We start from the raw sequence: 22187 nt of genomic DNA, 5'->3' as shown, positions 1-22187 counted from the left end.
CATAACAATTAAAATGGAAAAAACTGCTTATGTATTCCCTTTCTAAACAGGTTAAAACTGGTGTGTAACTTATGAACTAAGTTGGCTCTGCAAGAATTGTAGAACTGTAGGAATTTTGGAAAGAAAGGTTCCACCAACGGATAAATGGACCAGGAAGGAGGTTCTCTCGAAGGTGAGTATTAAGTTCTAGGATAACAAACAGATATTGTAATTGGAACTGTGAATAAACAATTTTCCCCACCACTGGTTGTCGTGTTATTACTATTTGTGCTGCAAGTAAGCCGGGAGGGGAAGATGCCCCTTGTCTCTTCAGAGCAGAAGGAGCCTCCACGGTAAGTAATCAAGGCTCATTCTCACTCAGAGAGAGGGGCATCTCCAGCTCGGGACATACAAGAGCTTGTCCTAACTGGGTGGGTTGAACTAAGTGTCAGTTATGCATTGCAGCACCCTTCTGCCAAAGGCAGTGTCCGCCGAAGAAATGAGATCAAGTTTATAATGGCGAACAAAGGTGGAGATAGAAGACCAGGTGGCCGCCTTACATATCTCTTCCACCGAGGCACGATGGTATAGGGCCTCGGAGGTGGCCGCACTTCTGACTGAGTGGGCCGTGATCCCTTGGGGAGCGGGTAGGCCACTGGATTTGTACACGCCACTTCTTATCTCTTGGTCTGGCTGGATCGGGACTGAAGGTAGGTAGTACTAACTCCTGTTGTCGATGAAAACATGAATTCACTTTGGGTCAGGTCGTAAGACCACCTTATCTTTGTGGAACTCGCATAATCCGGGCCTAATTGAGAGGGCTCCCAATTCGGAGACCCTGCGTGCTGAGGTTATGGCCATTAGAAACTTATGGTAAGTTTAGAAACAGCCGAAATTGAAGGCTCTGCGGGGGCGGGGGTGGCTCTGGCGGGCTGCTCCGACTGTGCGGAGGAATCGGCCAGGGCGCTATAAAATGGCTAGGAGCCGCGCCGCTGCACCTTGGCGATCGGCTAGGAGCCGTGCCACTTTTCTTTTCCTCTCCCTTCTTTTTCTTGGCATTCTTCCTCGAGCTATCGGGGTGGTTCTTGCGTTTGGCGCCAGGCTGAAGCCCCTTATGGGCTTGTTGGCCGGTAGAGCTGCTATTAGAAGCAAGCAACAGGCTGGGATCTAAGTCCTGAGACGAAATATATTCGTCATTAGAAGCCGCAGCCGCCTTTTTTTTTTAGGCGGGAAAAAAGGCGGCAGCTATAGCCTGGTCTGAGCCAGCGGCAAAATAGCCTGTCCGACAAGAGGAGTAGGGAGGACAAAGTACAGAGGAATAAGACAAGGACTAACAAAGAACAAAGAAATTCAAGTAATTTTCTGCAGAGCAGATTAGCAGAGCACTAACGAAGATGCTCTCCCGTCAAGGCAGGAAACTAAACTGACTCTTTTAGAAGGGAGGGGTCATTTCCCCTGGGATACAGGAAGTCTTGATATAATTTTAGTTCCTGCCTCCCAGATATGGAATGGTAAATAACCCAAGCTGAAGATGCCCCTCTCTCAGAGTGAGAATGCAGGGGTTAAACCCATCCAGCCCTTCTTTCACACCATAAAGTACTATTAACAGTGAACGGCTCTTACATTGACGGGAAACTTTCAAATGAACATTTCCAATTGACCGCATTTAAGAACACATATGTCAGGAATTAAGGGAAACAGGTTTCTTTTAAAATGCACCATAATGTGTTAAATCTCCAGCGTGACTAACCGTGCTATTTGGTCCGAATGATGAACCAGGATACAGAGCCAGCTGCCTTCCAATATCAGCTGCGTAAGTTAGTAAACCTTGATCCGTGAGAAAACGTTCTCTTGAGTGAACTGGGGACCAAAAGAAAAAGAACAAAAAATAAAGAATGAAGCTGGCTTACTCAGGGCAGGACACGATAATCAGCAAGCCCTTATTTATCCCCCAACTGCAAACCCCCCTGCTTGGGGCCCACCAAGCTCCAGGGGCTGCATTTCAGGAGGCAGCGGAAGGAAAACTATGCTCTCCAAGCACTGTTTATGACACTAGGATCCAATCTGATGTCTACCATTCTGAAGGTAGGTGTTTCTCACCTGGGTCATGCAAACTACTTGCATCTGTCAGCCACTTCTCCTGCCATGATTGGCTCCGGGGAGTTTCGCTAGAACTTTGTTCTTTGGCATCAGCTGTAATTCTTAATATATCAGTTTCTTCGTGGAGGGATTCATCTGGGTGACTGGTGGACTGGAGCTCGCCAGCATGCGATGTGAAGGAAGGGTCTCCGGTAAGAGATTCTCTGTAACCTGCAAATGTCACAGATGGTTCTAGAAGCAGGAACTTCTCAAAAAAGCAAAATCTATCAAAGAATTTTTCTTTAGAAGATAGTTTGTGTCAGTTCATTTTCTGGGTGGAATTAACAAAAAAAGGGGGGATCCTTTTTTTAAAAAAAGTAACCTCGTTCCTCAGCTCCTGAAGTGTTATCACACTTTCGATGTTTTTCTCTGTTCTAAGAAACTATCTAAAAATGAGGCCATTGGCTTTTTATCATTGATTTCAGACACTATTTTTAGATGGCTTGTAATGTTATCGTTTCACAAGCGCCAGTGTTTTTTAATACCCATATCTGGCACTAAATCACAATATCTTTTTTGTGAATGCACAAACTTAGTATATGAAAAAAAAATCTTATAGCTCCTTGTCTGCTGCTGGGACATTAACAGTCAGCAATGAATTTGGCCAGTGGAACTACACAGAGAAAAAACAGCGGAGTGGCATAGGTACTCCCCCCCGCCCCCCACCCCAAGTTTGGCCTTTTTGCCATGCCAGAAAGCAAGTTTCTCTTACTCCCACAAATCAGAGCACCAGTTCTGCACAAGACATTCAAGAGAAGTGGAGGGGGGGAAAGTGATGAGAACTCAACAAAACGCGCACAGCTGATATGCAAACCAACCCACAAGGCCAAGCTGACAGCCTGGGAAAAGGATTATTGATCATCCTGGTAACAGAACTGGGTATGAGGCAACAGACTCTATTCGGCAGGCAGGCAGATGATGGGACGGGAGAGAGACAAAGGAGAGCAGGGCAGGAAAACCAAAGAAAGCTGTGTATTGGCTGAACTTTCCAACCACTCCCTTAAAACGACATGTCCCTACAATTAAAATGCATCTAACTGGCTTATGAACTGTAGATGGTTTAGGGATCTTGTGGCTCAGTGTCAGCTAGCAAGCAAGGGGAAGGCAGTGTCACCCAGATGCCAAGAAAAATTAGTATGACGGAACTCCTCTTTTAATGTTATTTGGTTTTGTTCTCACACACACACCGACCCTCACTATCTCTGTTGACTTATAACTTATTATGACACCATTGCCATTAATTATGACGGATCCCTTATTTTCTATAAAAGGTCAAAAATATAGGAAACGTGAGAGGCTTTTTTGAAGGACAACTTTAAAATGTTTTTTTATTTGTCTCTTTTGGGGGGGATTTAAAAGCCAAGTCAGAAAAGCGTTGTAACAGGAGTGTGGTTTGTAACACAATAACAACTGAGGAGCTTGAGATGGTTATGTTCAAGTGACACACTGTAATTTCAAATGTATCATTTTTTATTTAATTTTTTTCCTTTTTAATTCTTTCCCATTTCCCCCAAATGCATCGTTAATTGCCACTAATCATGACAGATCCCTTCACAGATAGCTATGTTTTCAACAGTTTACCTGTACCAGAAAGCCAGCTGCTCCTTGGCGTGTCGAGCTCTGGTATAGCACTCAGTTCATGCTGCTCCAAATCAAGGCCCAGTCTGACTTTTGCCAAAGGGGGTTTTGAAGGTCTCCATTTTGGTTCCCTTTCCCAAGTACGTTGAAATGGCTCTGTGAGGTAAACGTAAGGTTCAGGCTGCCTGGAACAGCAGCAGCACAATAGCAAGGAGACCTGAGCTACGAACCAGGAAATTCCTGGTTCAAGTCTGGCCTCTGCCTTTGCCTTAGGCAAGCCATTCTCTCTGCCTCAAACCCCCTTCCACCTTCAAATATGGAAATATGTGGCGCACCGTACAGGGAGCCCCATCAAGGCCAATGAAATTCTGTAGAGATCCAAAAACCCACTGTAGGCATTCCCAAGGGCTTAAGGATAGCCAGCAGGACTTTTTATTTCCTTTATTAACATCATGTTTTATCACAAGCTGTTTTAAAAGTCCTTTTGGATTTCAAAAGCAGCTTGATGTGTAGGATCCTGGATGTATTTATTTAAAACATTTATTAGCCACCATTTTCCATTGTGGAAGTCATGGTGGCTTACAGTGTAAATAAAACAATTATTTTTAAAAAACCAAGATGAATAAAACAATTATAAAAGCATATAAAAGGTCACAATTTAAGAACTCCAATTAGGACCGCTAATAAATTAAAACTAAATCAGTCAAATGCAGTCCCTAAATATGCAGATTTAGTTGTACGGTCCTTTGGATTCCAACGAGTCTACATGAAGTAGAATTACAAGGTGAGATTCCACAGATCTGCTCCACTGACAATAAGAGCTTTCCTCTGGCACAAGGAAGCCTTCTGACGACTTAAAAGGCTACAGAGAGACCCTTTCATCCTCAGCGGAGAAAAGGACCACCCGTAAACCAAACAAATCCAGCCCATTACGTTTTTGCTTAATACCCTAAAAATCTTCCACCCTTAGGTTGAAAGGAAGAAGGAATCATAGAGTTGGGAGGGGCCATACAGGCCATCTGGTCCAACCCCCTGATCAATGCAGGATCAGCCTAGAGCATCCCTGACAAGTTTTCATCCAGCCGCTGCTTAAAGACTGCCAGAGATGGGAGCTCGCCATCACCCTAGGCAGCTGATTCCACTACTGAACTACTCTTACTGTAAAAATCCCCGTGACAGATAAGGGGTTAATCTGCAGCAAGAGCTGACAGACCAAGAGTGGGCAGAGCCAGAGAGCTGACATTCTGAGCTCTGAGAGACAGAAGCATTCGAAGCTTGGGACCCAGCCTGGATAGAAGGCTGTGAAAGTATTCGAAGCTTGGGACCCAGCCTGAGAAGAGGCTGTGATAGATTGGAAGCTTGATAGCGAGACTGAGAGGAAGCCAGACTGTACTCTGTGAACCTGAGGGTTCTGTTAAAGCCAAAGCTATTGAAACACACAACCTGTGGCAGTGACAGGAGTGACAATTGGGTTAGAGAGGGCCCATTCTCAGGTCACAAAGGGGAATTAGTCTCTGAGGTAGAGCTATTCCAGTAGCAGGGAGATGTGGAGGATTACAGCCACTGAGGTGGGGTAGTCAGAGTGAGCTAGGCTGGGGACAGAGTCTGAGAGTCTGAATCTGAGTAACAGTTCTGAGGGATAGAACTAAGCATGAAACTAAGAACTGAAGGAACTTGAGTGAAGAAAACATCTAAGATATCTCTCTGAAGTAATCTTATGTAGATAAACCTGACTGAGTTTTCCCTCCAATTTCTGCCTTTTCCTTAAAAATCAATCTCTGTGAGTTCTGTTCAATAAACTTCCCTGTTTTGTCTAAGTTAAAAAGAAGCCTCGTGTCATATTTCTCTCTGAGGTAAATACTGGTGTGGAACTGGAGGAGAAGGAAAATAATCTCCTCACAAATATACTCAGGCCAACGCTTTTCTCTCAGCATATACAGCCGGGCTGAGTGAGTGGGATATTGAAGTGGTTGAAAGAGGGGGTGCGTCCTATAATTGGTGTCAGCGGTGGGATTCAAATGCTTTCTGTCTCTCAGAGCTCAGTGTCAGCTCTCTGGCTCCGCCACTCTTGGCCTGTCAGCTCTTGCTGCAGATTAACCCCTTATCCGTCACACACCCCAAATATCCAGCCAGTACCTTTCCACCCATAATTTAAATCATTATTGTGAGTCTTATCCTCTACTGCCAACAGGAACAGCTCCCTGCCCTTCTCTAAGTGACAACCTTTCAAATCCCCCCTCAACCTCCTTTTTTCTAGACTGAACATTCCCAACACCCTCAGCCTTTCTTCATAGGGCTTGGTCTCCAGGCCCCTGATCATTCTAGGAGTTCTCCTCTGCACCCGGCTCGATTCCGTCCACATCCTTTTTAAAGTGAGGCCTCCAGAACTGCACACAATACTCCAGATACGGCCCAACCAAACTCCGCTCCACCCAACCACACCAGAAAGCAGGCCATTGTTCACGATGGCAGAAAGGGCCTTACCGATCTGCTCCAATGAATCAATGCCTGGAAACAAAAACTTACTTTCAGAGGGGCTGCTTGTAGGACCCCACTCATCCTCCTCTTGGTTGCCGGAGTCTGCTTCTTTAGCAAGCGTTGCCAGCAGATCGAAGGTGTGAGGCTCTCGTGCCTGGGGAGTCATCTCTCCATACGTGCTGGACTGCCCTGGCTATAAAATGGGATTAGAAGTAGCCGACAGACACCATTAGGGTTTTGTTTGTTTTAACAGTATTTGTCACATACGTAGCAGGATAGGAACTGCCTTGCACCTTCTGTGTATATAGAGAGCCTAATTAATTGGAATAACTTAATTTTGTTGTAAACACAATTGCGTTTCCCCTATTTGTATATGGCTGTACAGCAAGAAGACTGTGGAATTATTAATATAGTTATAATTGAAATTTTAGAGAGCCAACATGGTGTAGTGGTTAAGAGCGGTGGTTTGGAGCTGTGGACTCTGATCCGGAGAACCGGGTTTGATTCCCCACTCTTCCACATGAGTGGGGGGGCTAATCTAGTGAACTGGGTTGGTTTCCCCACTCCTACACATGAAGCCAGCTAGGTGACCTTGGGCTAGTCATAGTTCTCTCAGAACTCTCTCAGCCCCACCTATCTCACAAGGTGTCTGTTGTGGGGAGGGGAAGGGAAGGAGATTGTAAGCCGGTTTGATTCTTCCTTAAGTGGTAGAGAAAGTTGGCATATAAAAACCAACTCTTCTGCTTCTGTCCTGCAGCTGATCCATTGAAGTGACTGACCTAATGTTACCTAAGCAAGCTTTAGTGGCAGATTGGGGATTTGAACCTACACCTCCCGGAGCCACGATCAACCATCTTACCACTACACTACGCTGGCTCTATCACTATCTAGTCTCTCGCACCAGAAGAGAAAGCTCCTCGCACCTCTTGCCTAAGGAAAGCGTGGCCATTAATAGGAAGGATCCAGAAGCCGTCCTGAAAACAGCCCTGCAGGACTTAAGTGCCACATTAATGCAGCAGGTGGGAGCTCTTATGAATTAAACTGAAGGATTTATTTTATTCCGTTTGTACCCCACCCTCACCTTGCGAAGCCAGGCCCAGAGAGGCCTCCAACATACTACAACCCATAATACAATCAATAATAATAAAATCACATTTTAGTTAATATGAAATCAGTTCAATTAAAATTCTAGAATTTTGTTCCTTCTTGCCATAAAAGTACGGCGCCCCTATGTCAACTGCAAAAGGGACAAAGATGGGAAACCCAAAAATGAACGACAGGGGCCACATTGATTGGTTTGTGTGTGGGTCCAAAAAGAAAAAAAAGAGGGAAAAGGGAAAAAAGAGGAATGGGAAGGAAAAGAAAGAGGGACAGGGGGGAGGGAGGCCAGCCTATTATGGACTGTCGCTGTCCTCAACCAAATGCCTGATGGAACATCTCCGTCTTAAAGGCCCCGAGAAACTGAGCCTGGTCCCGCAGGGCCCGGGTCCTCGCCACACACTCAGAAGGCATACCTGCTGAAGGAAGACCCTTAAAGCCTCTTGCTGCTGCTCCATCTGATTTTTCAACTGAGCATGCTTGCGCATGAGCGAGTCCTCCTGCACCCTCTGTCGAGAAAGAAGCGCCTCCCTCTGCTCATCCAGCTGCTCCTGTAATTCTCTCAAGTGCTCCTGCTGAGCCTGTATGCTCTCGGAGGACGCCAGAATCCTGTTCCTTAATTCCACGATATCGGAATAACCTGACAAGGATCCACTTCCATTTTTTAATTCCTGGAGCCCCCCAGCTTCGCTAGCTGCAGAGAAAGGCAAAGGCTGAACAGGAGGGTGGCAAGTATGGTCAAACGTTGCTCTGTTCTCTGCCAGCATGGGTATTAAGATATTTGGCAATTGAGTCTTTTCTGCCGGAGCTGCACAAGTTTCTGATTTGTATGGATGGACGCTTTTAGAGGACCCAAGAGATGTGTCTGTGGGCAAAGTGAACTGGACCTGCCGCACAGGCTGTGTTTTAGCAGAGGTATCCTGTGTCTTGAGCACAAACACTCCTGGAACCCCTTGGAAATCAAACACCTGTGTGGCAGGTGTCCCGACGAGGTTAGCTTTTTCTCTCTCTTGGCATGGACCAGAAACCTGGAACGACTCAAGAGGTCTTTGCTCCACCTGGGCATCCGTCATTTGGACGCGCCCCCAACCGCCCACATCAAACCTTTGCTCTGCGTCTTTCTGCTCCGAGGGCTCTTCCAACCTCCAGGGACATTCTGAATACCCAACTGGTTGCGCAAACTCTTGTACGGAAACATACTTCGACTGCAAATGTGCTGTTTGACCAGCTCTCTGAGAGGCATCAGATCCATGCAACAGCAGTGATGGTGCAGGGACAGAGTTCAGGTGAGGAAGACCTGCCGCAGGAGGACCAAACAATGCAGCAGAAACCGATGGGTATCTCTGTTTTAGCTTGTTCTGATACTCCTGTAAATGTTTTCGGGCCTCGTCAACTGACTCTTTCTGCATCCTAAAAGAAAATTAATTAATTATGTATTTCCTCATTATCACAAGGGATGACAAACACTTTCCAGGAGCCAAATAACCTTTCAATTGTTAAAGTCATGTTAACCCCACCATCTTAATTTTGACAGATAAATACCTGTTTTGCATAAGAAGACGCTGCTGATAGTCACGAATCACCCGTATATGATCATCCTCTCTAGAACTGCTGGCCACCTGCGTTCCTGCGGCAGTTTCAAACTAATAAGAAATTGAGTAAATTTGTCAGAGGCTACACAAAGAAATTATTCCCTGTGGTAGTTCTGGAAGGCACACTAATTCCTGTTTCACAGTCTGCAAGTCACAGCATACCAGGGTTAATCAGAGGTAGACCCTCCAATGTTTCATACAATTTTAGCAATTTTGGGGCCACTTCGCTGCCAAAGATATGCGTTCTAGATTGCTTTCTGGCTTGTATGCATTTCCCATAGAAGGGAATTATGGATCACTGCACAGATTAGTCAAACAACTTTATTTTTATTGTCGAAGGCTTTCACGGTCAGAGTTCATTGGTTCTTGTAGGTTATCCGGGCTGTGTAACCGTGGTCTTGGTATTTTCTTTCCTGACGTTTTGCCAGCAGTTGTGGCAGGCATCTTCAGAGGAGTAACACTGAAGGACAGTGTCAGAGACAGTGTCAAGACCACGGTTACACAGCCTAGATAACCTACAAGAACTTTATTTTTGTGTGCGTGTAAAACATCAAGTTGTTTAACTGTAAAGCAGCCTATTTGTGCATGAACTGCTGCTCTAAGTAAATAAATAAATAAGGAAGTGTCCCTGACCATTGACTTAATTATTTTCTACCTCCATTCAGTCAATAAATTAGAAAATCCAGCCCAGTACTGTGGTTGATTATGCAGTTTCACATCCCTTCCGGCATGAAGAAGAGTTGTTTTTTATATGCCGACCTTCTCTACCACTTAAGGGAGACTCAAACCAGCTTACAATCACCTTCCCCTCCCCCAGACACCCTGTGAGGTAGGTAGGGCTGAGAGAGTATGACTAGCCCAAGGTCACCCAGCTGTCTTCCTGTGTAGGAGTGGGGAAACAAATCCAGTTCACCAGATTAGCCTCTGCCGTTCATGTGGAGGAGGGGGGAATCAAACCTGGTTCTCCAAATCAGAGTCCACCCTTCTTAATCACTACACCCGGCTGGCTCATGCTGAATCAACTCTGTCATCACTTTAAGCAAGGTGTTTTTTTTTGGCGGGGGGTTTACCTTCAGTTCTGTTTCCTGCTGCTGGTTCATAGCCAGGTCCCCATCATTCATCTGAATGGTTTGAGACTGTTGCGGTCTCTTTTCCTGCTCTCTCTCAACCTCTCCTTCCAGGTCCCGCATTTGGGCCCTCAGCAAGTCAACCTCCAGCTGAATCCTCTGCTCTTCGATTTGCTGAAGCAAGTCCAGCTGCAGCTGTTTTTGGTGCTCCAGCTGCTCCATCTAGAGACCAAAAGAACATTGGTGCGTTAAGGACAAAGGAATTCTCCAGGGTGGATCCAATCCTCCTACCAACTGCAATCTCAAGGAAGATGTTTGTCAAGTGCAGCCCCTTGTATGCCCCCTAAGACCATGCCTAAGGGTTGGGGGACCCTCAGGAAAAACAAGAAGGGAGAATCAGCTCGAATGGGAAGTTAATGCAAAATCAGGAAGACTGAGATTAATTCTCAAAATAGTGTTTAAATGGTGGCCAAGGCTGACATTTTTAGCCTTAAAATAAAGGCAAATGTTTGAAAGTTGACATAAAGATTTCCTTGATGTAAGCGTGTATGACAAACTACTGAATCATTACTGCTGATATCACTACTACTACTACGCAAAATGCCAAGACTGGGAGAAAAAAATAAATATGGATACCTGTTTTTGCCTTTCTGCTTCCTTTCCAATGTTGGCTGATTGCTTTTGTGAGAGACTTACAACTGCATTTCCACCGACAACAGTTTGGTCCAACATTTCTGGCACCTCTAAAATACAAAAAGTAGATTAAAGTATGTAACCTATGTTATAACCAATTGCAAGGCAATATTTTCTGTCTATAATAAATTAATTTGAGGCTGAAATGATTAAGCGGCATGTACATGAGTAGAAGTTTAGAATATTGAAGGAAAAATGGATGTGAAGGATTTCAAAATAGAAAATGTTTCAGATGGGTAGCCATGACAGACTGCAGTAGAAGAGCAAGATTCAAGTCCAGTAGCACTGTACAGACCAACAAGATTTCCAGGGTATAAGCCAAGGGCGTCGAACTCAGCTGTTACGAGGGTCAGATATGACATAAATGTCACGTGGTCAGGCTGGGCCATGCTTGCCAGCACAGACTGGACGGGGGGGGGGCTGCCTCGTCGGCTGGTTAGGAGCTCTCAAGAGGCCGGATCCGGTCTGTGGGCCTTATGTTAGACCCTACTGGTATAAGCTTTTGAGAGGAAAAGTTCCCTTTGTCAGATACAAATAGGAGCAGAGATTCCTGAGCCCTGATGGAGAATGTGGCAACAGATATCTCTCATGAATTCTGCCCATGGCTCTTGTTAAGGGAAACCCACTGAACATTTTTATCTTGTACATCAACTTTAATAGCCATCAGTTTTTTGGGTAAGAACAGAGCCACTTCCAATTAAGACACTATTCAGGTGATTCCCTGAGCCCAATATACTGTTTGTTGAAAGGAAAATTCTGTGTTTGTAAAGGTCCAGTTCCAGGATATTCTTATCCTTGCAACTGTGATGTAGTGGCTAGTCTGTTGGATTTGGGAGGCCCAGATTGACAGGTTTGGTCATATAACACTGATCTTTCTAACACTACCACATAGCAAATATGTTCACTATTCAGATCTGGCATCCAAAGGCTGTTAAGGCTCATGTGAGTGGCTTGCACCATTCTGGTGAAACTGGAATTTTTAACAGCTCTTTCCCCCCCACCCCCCATGTTATATCATAAGCCTGTTTGGCAAAACAATCCCCCTCCCCAGCAAGCCTTACGCTTCCTTGGACTAAACTCTATGAACACATTCCTCTAGCAGTTATGTTTCCACCACCAGAAGGCATCACCATTGGTGGAAAAGGATCTGGCCCCATTCGTTTACAGGGTTGGTTTTATGGTTGTTTAGATCCTGTACATCATTACAATCACCTTCAACTCCTGAATGCAGAAAATCAGACAAAGCATACCCTCTGCTTCAGAAGCACGATCACGGTTTGGTTCATCCTCATATTCCGATTCACATAATCTTCTCTCTTTACTAGAAATAGTTCCTGACTCAATAGTCTCAGTCTCACTTGAAGCTGCCGGCTCACATCTTGATGTCCAGTGGTCTTTTTGGTTCCTGATCTTGCTTAGCAATTTTGTTAAAGCTAATTTTGAATGGGTCTCGGGTGGCTTTTCTACTTCAACCTCTAAAAGAAAAACGCACAAGAAAACATGCAAGGTAAAATGCACTACCTAAGGCTATGCAAGCATTTCACCTAAAATTGAGTTCAGCAGTAAAAACAACTACTACCACCTTTAAAATGGTACATGGAGCATTTTCTGCCTTAGGAGCTTTATGACTAAAGGGCAGAATGAAGATTTTAAACATATATAAACATTTGGGGTTTCTGCCTATGTGAATTTGCCTCTCACAGCAGGTTCTGCTAAACTGCTCCCCTCTCCAGAGGCAACGGGTTAGGTTACTGAAGAGGCCATGCCATATCATTTGCCAGTGTGAATGATCTACTTGGGGAAATTGATATATGATTAGAGACTTACAAAATTTCAGACCATAGCCACCAAACGGGCTGACGGTTTTACACTAAATATTTACAAATGCAGACCCATCTTTTGGACATGCAATTAAGAAAAAAAATTTCTACCAGGGCGTAAAATACATCCCCCAAAGTAGTCATCCTCGCTCACTGACATGCTTACCCTGGATCTTACTGCCCCATTGCTAGGGTTGCCAACCTCCAAGTAGTAGCTGGAGACCTCCTGCTATTACAACTGATCTCCAGCCAATAGAGATCAGTTCACCTGGAGAAAATGGCCGCTTTGGCCATTGGACTCTGTGGCACTGAAATCCCTTCCCTCCCCAAACCCCACCCTCCTCAGGCTCCACCCCCAAACCTCCCGCCAGTGGCGAAGAGGGACCTGGCCACCCTACCCATTGCCCTTCCACACTACCCACTGAGGTCATAAGCTGAAGACATTTATGTACGATTTTTTTAAGTAAGCTGTGCATCAACATTTGTTTAGAATCTACGGAAACATTCCTTGCAAAACTTTCACTACTGCACACAGCCACAGCGCTTGTGAGTTAACGTCGGCCTAGAAGAACCCAGTTTAGAAATGCCTGTTACTACCTGGCTCTGTGTCCTGTGCATCTCCCGGTTTTGACAGCACTTCTCCTGGCTCTTGGGAAAGATCCAGCTCATCATCTTGAGAGCGATCAGAGAAAGTCGGCAAAGGCTGTGGGTCAAGGTGCAGAATGAGGTCTCCTCTCATTCCTAGGCGGAGGAATTAACCCATGTGAAATTGACACGCAAGAGACTGTACAGCCAATTCTGAATAGTCAGAAGATATGCTATTAAAAAAAACTTTTAAAAACCTGTATTTGTTCACATAATGAGGTGTTCAATGGAAAAGCAGCTCTACTTCGCCTTGTCCCCTGAGCTGTCCCTGAACACTTGCTATGGGGGATGGGGGGGGGGAGAAAAAATAGCCCATTGCAGAAATTCTGGGGCACTACCTAAAGGGTGGCACTTAGTTTACACGGGGCACTGGCCCGGGTGTGTGAGATCTCACCCCTGCCTTGCATGAATCAAGCATAATACAGAAGGTGCCCTACACCCACTTACACTGGCATGCTGCCGCAGTATTTGGCTGCTAATCACAGACTAACTAAAAGCTCACTCACCTGCCATTATGTTCCTCCTCACTGAGGAACCTCAACAAATTTCCAGGGAACCCCAGGCTCTCCACAGCTATAGCTGGGAGGAAAAAACTGTTCTAAATAAAACTTTGCCCTGATCTGGGTGGCCTAGGCTAGCCTGATCGCATCAGATCTTGGAAGCTAAGCAGGGCCGGCCCTGGTTACTCTTTGGATGGGAGACTGCCAAGTAATACCAACTATGAAGGGGAAGGGAATGGCAAACCACCTGTTAGTCTCTTGCCTTGAAAAAATTCATAGGGGATTGCCATAAGTCGGCTATGACTTGATGGCACTTTACACACACACACAAATAAAACCTTACTCCGGTCTCCAGTGTACATGTCTTCAAAGGCACACTCCAACTCTCTCTGCCGCTCTTCCTTGATTTCCTCACGTCTGTAGCCTGGTTCAAACAGCTGTGGTGGCATCTGGGCAACAATCTGTCTTCTGCGTGCCAGGTCCATACTCTGCATCTGCTCAAGCTCTTGCATCAGCTTTTCCCTGTCCTAAAATGGCAGAAAAATCAACCAATAGGAAGCCATTTATTTGATGTAACCAATCCCACTATTTGTGCATTATGAAGAAGAGTTGGCTTTTATATGCCGACTTTCTCTACCACTTAAGGGAGACTCAAACTGGCTTACAACCACCTTCCCTTCCCCTCCCCACAACAGACACCCTGTGAGGTAGATGAGGCTGAGAGGGGGTGACTAGTCTAAGGTTACCCAGCTGGCATCGTGTGTAAGATGGGGAAACAAATCCAGTTCACCAGATTAGCTTCCACTTCTCATGTGGAAGAGTGGGGAATCAAACCCGGTTCTCCAGATCAGACTCTACCACTCCAAACCACCACTCTTAACCACACCACGCTGGATGTTTAAAGAGGGTACTCCGTAGGAAAAAGGTAACATTAAACAAATTCAGTGGGGCATATTAATAGTTTTTTTGTGTGTGTGTGTGTATTTGAAGGTTCTATTGGGTAGCAAGATCAATGATGTATGTATACATACATGCATCCAAATTATCTGTTTCATTATGTATAAAACGAGTTTGAGTTCTCTTCTAAATAAACAGCTTTAAAGTAATCTTCAGTTCCCTTTAAAAAGGGTTCTGGGCCATTTTTCAGCATGGTTTATTGTCTAAGGACCTTTTATTAAGTCATACATCATTATGAAACACTGGCTTCAGTTTTGAAGATTTTCCTATACGGTTTCAGAAGATACAGTTTGTTAATTGCTACTTAAAATGAAATATTAATAGTTTCCTCCTCCACAGCATCAGGTATGTTGCAACAACATTAAGTATTCTGGGAAGAGAAGGCCACATTATTCTCCCTTAATAGCTCAGCTTTATAGCTTCTGTTGAATTAGTAAAGTGCCATAAAAATGAATCCCTAATGCAGGAAGCAGCAAAATGTTTAACATATACACATTTAAGGAAACTACAGAGTAGTGAGAACAAGCACTGGACTTGTTGTGGTTTAGCATGTAAGAGTCCATTGCAAGCAAAGGCGGTTCTTCTTAACCAAAAGAAGAGTCATGCCGCATTTTAAAGAAAAACAAATTTATGGCTGCCTACACTCTTCTAGGATTGACTCCAATGCATCAGACACTGCAGAGAGTGATCCCATCAGCTGTTCTAATGACAAAAAAGGGAGGAAGGCTCCCTTATGACCATTCAGTGTTATACTGGGCTTCGGGACACTCAGGGATCACTAAGAAAGAGATCAGTATCATAATGCCTTTATATAAGTCACATGAACACATGAAGCTGCCTTATACTGAATCAGACCCTCGGTCCATCAAAAGTCAGACCGGCAGGGGCTCTCCAGGGGCTTAGGCGGAGGCCTTTCACATCACCTACTTGCCTAGTCCCTTTAACTGGAGATGCCGCGGATTGAAGCTGGGACTTTCTGCATGCCAAGCAGATGCTCTACTACTGAGCCACAGCCCCTACCCATCTATGGTGCAATACAGTTCTGATCATTCCACCTTTCAATATGGAAAAGGTGAAGACGAAGGCAATCGAATTCATCATGAAATTGTAGTACCAATGTAGAATCACAGAGCTGGAAGGGACCTCCAGGGTCACCGAGTCCAGGGCTTATTAAACGTTTTCCACTCGCGACCCGTTTTCACCCAAGAAATTTTTACGCGACCCCGGGGTATATAGGTATATAAAATAGGCATACAAATCAAACACTTAAGGATAATAAATCATAAAGGAATTTATACTGTTGCCAAATTTTTCTGTGACCCCCATATAGAGTTACGTGACCCCATATGGGGTTGCGATCCACAGTTCAAGAAGCTTTGATCTAGTCCAACCCCTGCACAATGCAGGAAATTCACATTTGGGGCTTTCAGGAGAAAAGCAGAAGATGATGGAGAAGGTACAATAAAGATTTACAAAATCATGCATGGGAAGGTGGGGTGGCCCCACCCAATTGTGCTGATGGCAGTAGATTCAGCCCAGGGAAATGGAATTACAACAAGTAAATTAAGTTGTGGCAGTCTGGCATCTTAAGATGCAGTGATGGCCACCAGCTAACACAGGGGATTTGAAAGGGGATGAAGCACACTGATAGACGATCTACTTGTGGCTATTAGCTGTAAGAATTAAATAGAATCTCCACATTCAGACGCAGCATGGGGGACAGCAGAAAAAAGTCACTATTGTGGTTTCCTGCTTGTGGATTTTCCAAAACATAGGCTAGAACCGTAAGAAACGAGATGTTGACTAAGCAGACCAACTGAAGAAAAAAGGGGAAAACAAACTCAACCTCAAAGTTAGAGGAAACCAAAGGGGTTGAGCTAAACACTATCTACTATAACAAAAAAAATACATTTATATTGTGAACAATTGTATTTAAAAAACATAGGAGCTAAAATAAGGCTTCCTAAAATGCACAGACATATTTACAAATATTATCAACACAGACACAGTTGATGTTAATACATACAATGACCAAAATAAGACCAGATGTGTTTCGGCCCTTTAAAGGCCTTCAGCGGTCAGATGTGCATAATTTTACCATACACATCCTGACATTTACCCAGACGTAAATTACCTCGTAATACAAGGTAAAAAAAAATATAAAAGCCTATTCTTCTGTGTGCCTTTATATAAAAAATATTTAGTCCATGTGTCTTAAAACATGGCTCACACCTTGTAAGAAGCATCCAGCATTTCAGGATGTGTATGACATCAACAGACGTGACGAAAAGAATGACTAAGCAGACTTAAAGCAAGATTCCACAGAGCTTTTCTTGTGCTCTTAACGTAGAAGAAGAGTTGGTTTTTATATGTCGAATTTCTCCACCACTTAAGGCAGAATCAAACCGGCTTACAATCACCTTCCCTTCCCCTTAACAGACACCCTGTGAGGCAGGTGGGGCTGAGAGAGCTCTAAGAGAGCTGTGACTAGCCCAAGGTCACCCAGCTGGCTTTGTGTGCAGGAGTGGGGAAACAAACCCGGTTCATCAGATTAGCCTCCGCCGCTCACGTGGAGGAGTGGGGAATCAAACCCAGTTCTCCAGATCAGACTCCGCCACTTCAAACTACCGCTATTAACCACTAAACCACAATGAACAATGCTATTATTTTTCATTTCACATTTCAAGTTAAGGTGCAACATTTCCACACTACTTACTCGTGCCAGACGAACCATCTTCAAGGCCTGCTTGCCTCTCAGATGAGCTTTCTCCAGCTGTTCTCTCTTTTCCCTTTCTTCTTCGTTCTGTAGTCCTTCCTGCCGTTTGGCTTCCTCTTCGGCAAGCAGCCGAGCATCTGGCTGGCGGTGAACCGACAACAGGTTAGCAGCCCCAATGTCTAGGGAGCCTCGAAAACAAGGCAACAACAGGCAAGCAGTTTGGTCCCTATCGAGTCAAACAGGCTCAAACTGCTCGTTCAATAACTGCACCAAAAACACCAACTGTCCCTGAAATCAACCTCAACCAGATGCTGGTTAGAAAAATGTCTTCTGGTTCCATTAAGTAATCTGATCTTACTGCACACACACAAAAGCAGCTGCTACTTATAAGACTTTGAACAAGCCCCATTATCGTATAATTTGTCCAGCTGAGAACACATTTGTGAACCTCTGGTCCTATGACTTTGCCCACCATAAGCACACACAAAAGAGGAACAGAGGAGTTTTTAAGTGAAACTGTGCCATATCAACAGCTTAGGAGCTTAGACGCTTGAAGCAGAAAGAAATCTGCAAAGAAGTACTTTAACATGCTTGCGACAGAAATTCATAAATGATATACGGATCAAGATCCAGAAATATATGGAGGTCACATGAGCCCCATGGCACAGAGTGGTAAGCTGCAGTACTGCAGTCCCAGCTCTGCTCGCCCTGAGTTCGATCCCAACGAAAGTCGCTTTCAGGTAACCGGCTCAAGGTTGGCTCAGCCTTCCATCCTTCCGAGGTCGGTCAAATGAGTACCCAGCTTGCTGGGGGTAAAGTGTAGATGACTGGGGAAGGAAATGGCAAACTACCCTGTAAACATAGTCTACCTACTAAACATTGTGATGTGACATCACCCCATGGGTCAGGAATGACCTGGTGCTTGCCCAGGGGACTACCTTTACCTTTTACCCATGATTACTTATAGAAGACAGAGAACCATGTTCACACCGAACTTATGCAAATCATTGGTTTTCTGCAGCTGACAGCAGAAACCTAGGGAGAACATGCCTCACTGGCTATTGCTACAGTAGAGATTATACATGCAAATCCAAAAACAATCACCTGTTCTATGTCCATTTCTCTATCCACGTATGGCTCAAAGAAGTGGTGACGACTAACTGCAAAACTGTCCCCATCTGAGACTTTCACTGAAGGCACACTCTTCAGCTCAATATTCTAAAATATACAAAGAACAAACAGCTGTTACGATGGTAAGACTTCCACGGCATACCGAACAGAACAATAAATAAATGACCCGGTGCTTACAAGGGGATTACCTTTACCTTTAACATACCAAATTCCATTTATTGTCCTATTGATTTAATATACTTATTACTTTACTAAAGAATTATCCCCTTCTTTTCCTCATGGTTACATATTTTAAAATCCAAAGTTCCCTCAGCTAAACACTGAAATACTGATCACCCACTTCTAGCCTATCTGTAGACAAATTTTGTAAGATGCTGGCATTCATCTCTATTTAAAAGAGTCCATTTTAATCAGCTAAATAATTGAGATCTTATACGTTTCTGGAAAGAATACTCACTTCGAAAGGATGGGGTGGAGGCGGAGGCAGGCTTGCAATTTTCGCTGCTCTCTCTTTTTCTACTTCTAATGCATGTTTCCGCGCATTTGCCCTCCTTGTTTGAAGAGAGGCGGCAAAAGATAAAACATTCAAACAGGATTTTGCATAGGGCCAAGTCAAACAAACAGTAAAATTAATTTAAATAAAACATTATCAATATATTTACTCATCTCCGTTACTGAATTTCAAGCAGAATAAACTTTAGCATCCAGCACTATATCATGTTTAGCTGGAAAACAAATGTTAAATAATGGATTATGGAGTGGAGGACATTGCTTAGTATAGCTTCAAAAACATCTAGCGAGTTACCGGGACGTGTCAGGAAATAATCTAATTCCTTATGAAAATGGAAAGCTGTGACCTTTAGACAAATGTAAAAGAGAAAATACCAGCAGTACAACAGACTTATAAACACCAACTTGGGAGTAAATACCACTGAAGACAGTGGGACTTATGGGCTTAGAAAGATGTAACAATGCTTAAGACTGCAGTGCAAGTCTTCATAATACTCCTGGTATTCTGTACTAATTTACACGAAGAAGTCCCTGAAGTTAATAAAACTAATACTTTTCAGAATACATAATCCCTAATATTTGTTAAGGATGCAGTAAGGCCAAGAGTCCTTTCTGGTAGTTAGAATAGTGAAGAGTCATTTTATGTGTGGCTACAACAGTTACCATGTTTGCTCCTTCAGTAACTTCTGTTTCTGGTTCTTCTGCTCCTTCAGGGCTTCTTTATGCCTCCTTTCTGCTCTTTGTTTCCTTTCCTTTTGCTTGGCTTCAGCCTCCGGATCAGGTTTCTTCAAAACAAAACATAATCTATGCTTAGTTGACACAGAGCCATATTATTTCTAACAGCAACAAACAATACTTCTAACAGGTTACTTAACAAAGTTATGTTTTCCGGTCCAAACCTCAGTGCTCCAAGCCTTTTTTTCCATCTTCTCTCTTCCTAGGTTTGTAACAATTATCACTTTTAAAAATGTAATAAGCAGCTTCCACTTTGCATGGTACAAATCTTTCACATGTTACTAGTCCAACTTCTCCTAGGATTTAAAATACTTCTGTCACCAGATTAAGTACAACCCTTGCAAAGAACAGAAGTATGTAACACAACACAATCTCCTGCCACTTTTACACCTGCCCACTATGACACACTGGTCTTGTTTTACTGATCAACTAGCCATATTACTGCATACACTTGTTTAGTTTTTACAAAATTTATATCCTGCCTTTCTGCTCTCACAATAGCTAGGCCAACAAATTAAAACAGACATGAGAAAAATCAGATTTTAAAACGATTGAAACCAGAATTAGAATACGTACAAAGAAATGAAAACAATTAAAACATTGGTCAGGAAACACTGGGCATATAAAATTTCTTTCAGAAAAGTCTGATTTCCCAGATATGCACTGATTTAGTAAAATATTACTGTTGCTTCACATCTTTTATCAGCACATTTCTCACATTGCATTAGGATTTTAGTTCAGAAATTATCAGGCTCAATCATGACAGTATCAAACCAGTCATCTGCTTACGTTTTCTTTTGCCTGTCTATGCCCTTCTCCTATAGCTCTCAGGCTTGCCAGATAAAGCTTTTCCAAGGCTTTAATCTTCTCCTCTTGTGCTTTCCGCCACTCTTCCTTTAGTTCCTCTGACAACTGATGCAGCTGCTCATCTCTTCGTTGCTTCACACCTTGCCTTATCTGCAAAGCAATGTTCCTCTGCTGCTCTCTAACCTGGAAACAAAATTCAATTTGTCCACGGTTTTATATTGTGGAAGGGCCCGACCTGCTTCCTAATTTGGTCAAGTTCACTGGTGTCACTACTTAACACAGAACCTATCATATACTTGGTTTACTAGCAAGCCTTTCGCTGCTTAGCATATAGCTCCGGTATTCGCAGAATATAGGCAAGCAGTAAGAAGCTGGGGGCGGGGGGAGAGACACAGATACAGCTAGCAGGCTGGTTTGCACATCACATTCTGAACAGTTTGTGGTTAACGGGTCTAGGTCAGATGGATGGCACTCTCGCAAGTTAATTTGCCATCCCAACAGGCATGACACTGCGAGTGGGCTTCTAAAGGGGCAGGAAGGAATGAAGGTCTGGAGCCACCAGTGGGGCCATAAACACGCTGAAAATCAAAGGTGGGCTTTCGCTCGACAGGCAAGCCAAGGTTCGTTCCAGACATTTTCCTATGGACTGCAGACCTGGCTTCCACAGTCCAGAGGTCAGGTCTACTATCCATCTTTTTCAGCATTCAACAGCTGATTAGTGGTACTCAGGCCCTTTCAAGGGCCATTATTTCCTATGCAGTACACCTGGCCTCCAGAAGCCAGGTCCATTCCTACAGGAAAAAAATATTCCTGTTAAGTTTAAAGGGACAATGCTCCGACAATCTCCCAATGCTCCCTTCCTTTCTCTCCCTCCCCCGCTTTAATTCTGCATGGGAGATTTGGGAAGGCATGATAAGTTTTAATAAAACATCAGTAGTATCGTTCTGATCTTTCCAGAGTGACTTTCCAAAAAGACAGTAGTGCTCCTAATATTTTATTAAGCTACCTGCCCGGATTGGGGTGGGAGCCCCAACTATTTCTTCGGTAAAAATCCTGCGTGCTTTCATCTCCAAAGTTAGAAGTCTAAATTAAACTGCCTAACAGAACACCATCAACAACAACAAAAAATACCTGCTGCAGCCTTAGTTTTCTCCTTCGCTCATATTCTTCTTTCAACAGCAAAGCTTCTTCATTAGGACTCAGTCTAAACCTTCCAGCTTTGGCCACTTTCCTTTTCATCTTTTGAAATATTTAATATTCCTATGCTGCATTAGGAAGGTAAAAGGCAATAGATATTTTAATATACATCTAAGTCGGGAACAATTAACAGGTATCTTTAACACAGTGCATTGAGATAAGGCTAGCTTGATGTTCTCTAACCTCAGCTTATTGTTTTAAAACACCCAAACAGAGATTTTCAACTTGAGGTGACACTCCATATATAATCAACATCAGCCAATATGTATATATATTTCTTGCTTTGATGCATTTAGGCAAAATACACCCTTTTTACTTCCCCAAGGAACTAAAACTCAATTGTAGGAAAAAATGAATTAACAATTAACTGACCCTAACCCAGGGCTCAACAAATCCCAGCTGCTTTCTAGTAGTTTGGAATTTCCTGCATTGTGCAGGGGGTTGAACTAGATGACCCTGGTGGTCCCTTCCAACTCTATGATTCTATATTCAATTAAACACACCTTTTTGCAGCAACAATGAGATTATGAGAAAATGGGGTTACG

At 43.8% G+C, this 22187-nt stretch overlaps 1 protein-coding gene across 1 annotated transcript in view; it reads right to left on the bottom strand.

The window, feature by feature from the left end:
- Positions 1–21711, bottom strand: part of CEP295 (centrosomal protein 295) — a 42889-nt gene extending 21178 nt beyond the window's left edge. The window contains exons 1-19 of the mRNA XM_056858854.1: positions 21577–21711; positions 20428–20628; positions 19567–19688; positions 18851–18944; positions 18367–18480; positions 17263–17403; positions 13933–14116; positions 13042–13185; positions 12798–12805; positions 11875–12097; positions 10568–10674; positions 9935–10153; positions 8815–8915; positions 7689–8682; positions 6223–6367; positions 3700–3852; positions 2080–2289; positions 1730–1839; positions 978–1153 (exon numbers count right to left, since the gene is read on the bottom strand). Of these exons, the coding sequence (XP_056714832.1) occupies positions 978–1153; positions 1730–1839; positions 2080–2289; positions 3700–3852; positions 6223–6367; positions 7689–8682; positions 8815–8915; positions 9935–10153; positions 10568–10674; positions 11875–12097; positions 12798–12805; positions 13042–13185; positions 13933–14116; positions 17263–17403; positions 18367–18480; positions 18851–18944; positions 19567–19688; positions 20428–20628; positions 21577–21684 (3554 nt within the window). The 5' untranslated portion in view covers positions 21685–21711. The remainder of the gene's footprint in view (positions 1–977; positions 1154–1729; positions 1840–2079; positions 2290–3699; positions 3853–6222; positions 6368–7688; positions 8683–8814; positions 8916–9934; positions 10154–10567; positions 10675–11874; positions 12098–12797; positions 12806–13041; positions 13186–13932; positions 14117–17262; positions 17404–18366; positions 18481–18850; positions 18945–19566; positions 19689–20427; positions 20629–21576) is intronic.
- Positions 21712–22187: the final 476 nt, after the last annotated feature.

Source organism: Euleptes europaea, chromosome 12 (assembly GCF_029931775.1).
Source record: "Euleptes europaea isolate rEulEur1 chromosome 12, rEulEur1.hap1, whole genome shotgun sequence".
Classification (NCBI taxonomy): Eukaryota; Metazoa; Chordata; class Lepidosauria; order Squamata; family Sphaerodactylidae; genus Euleptes; species Euleptes europaea.
This window is presented reverse-complemented; position numbering and strand designations above follow the sequence as displayed.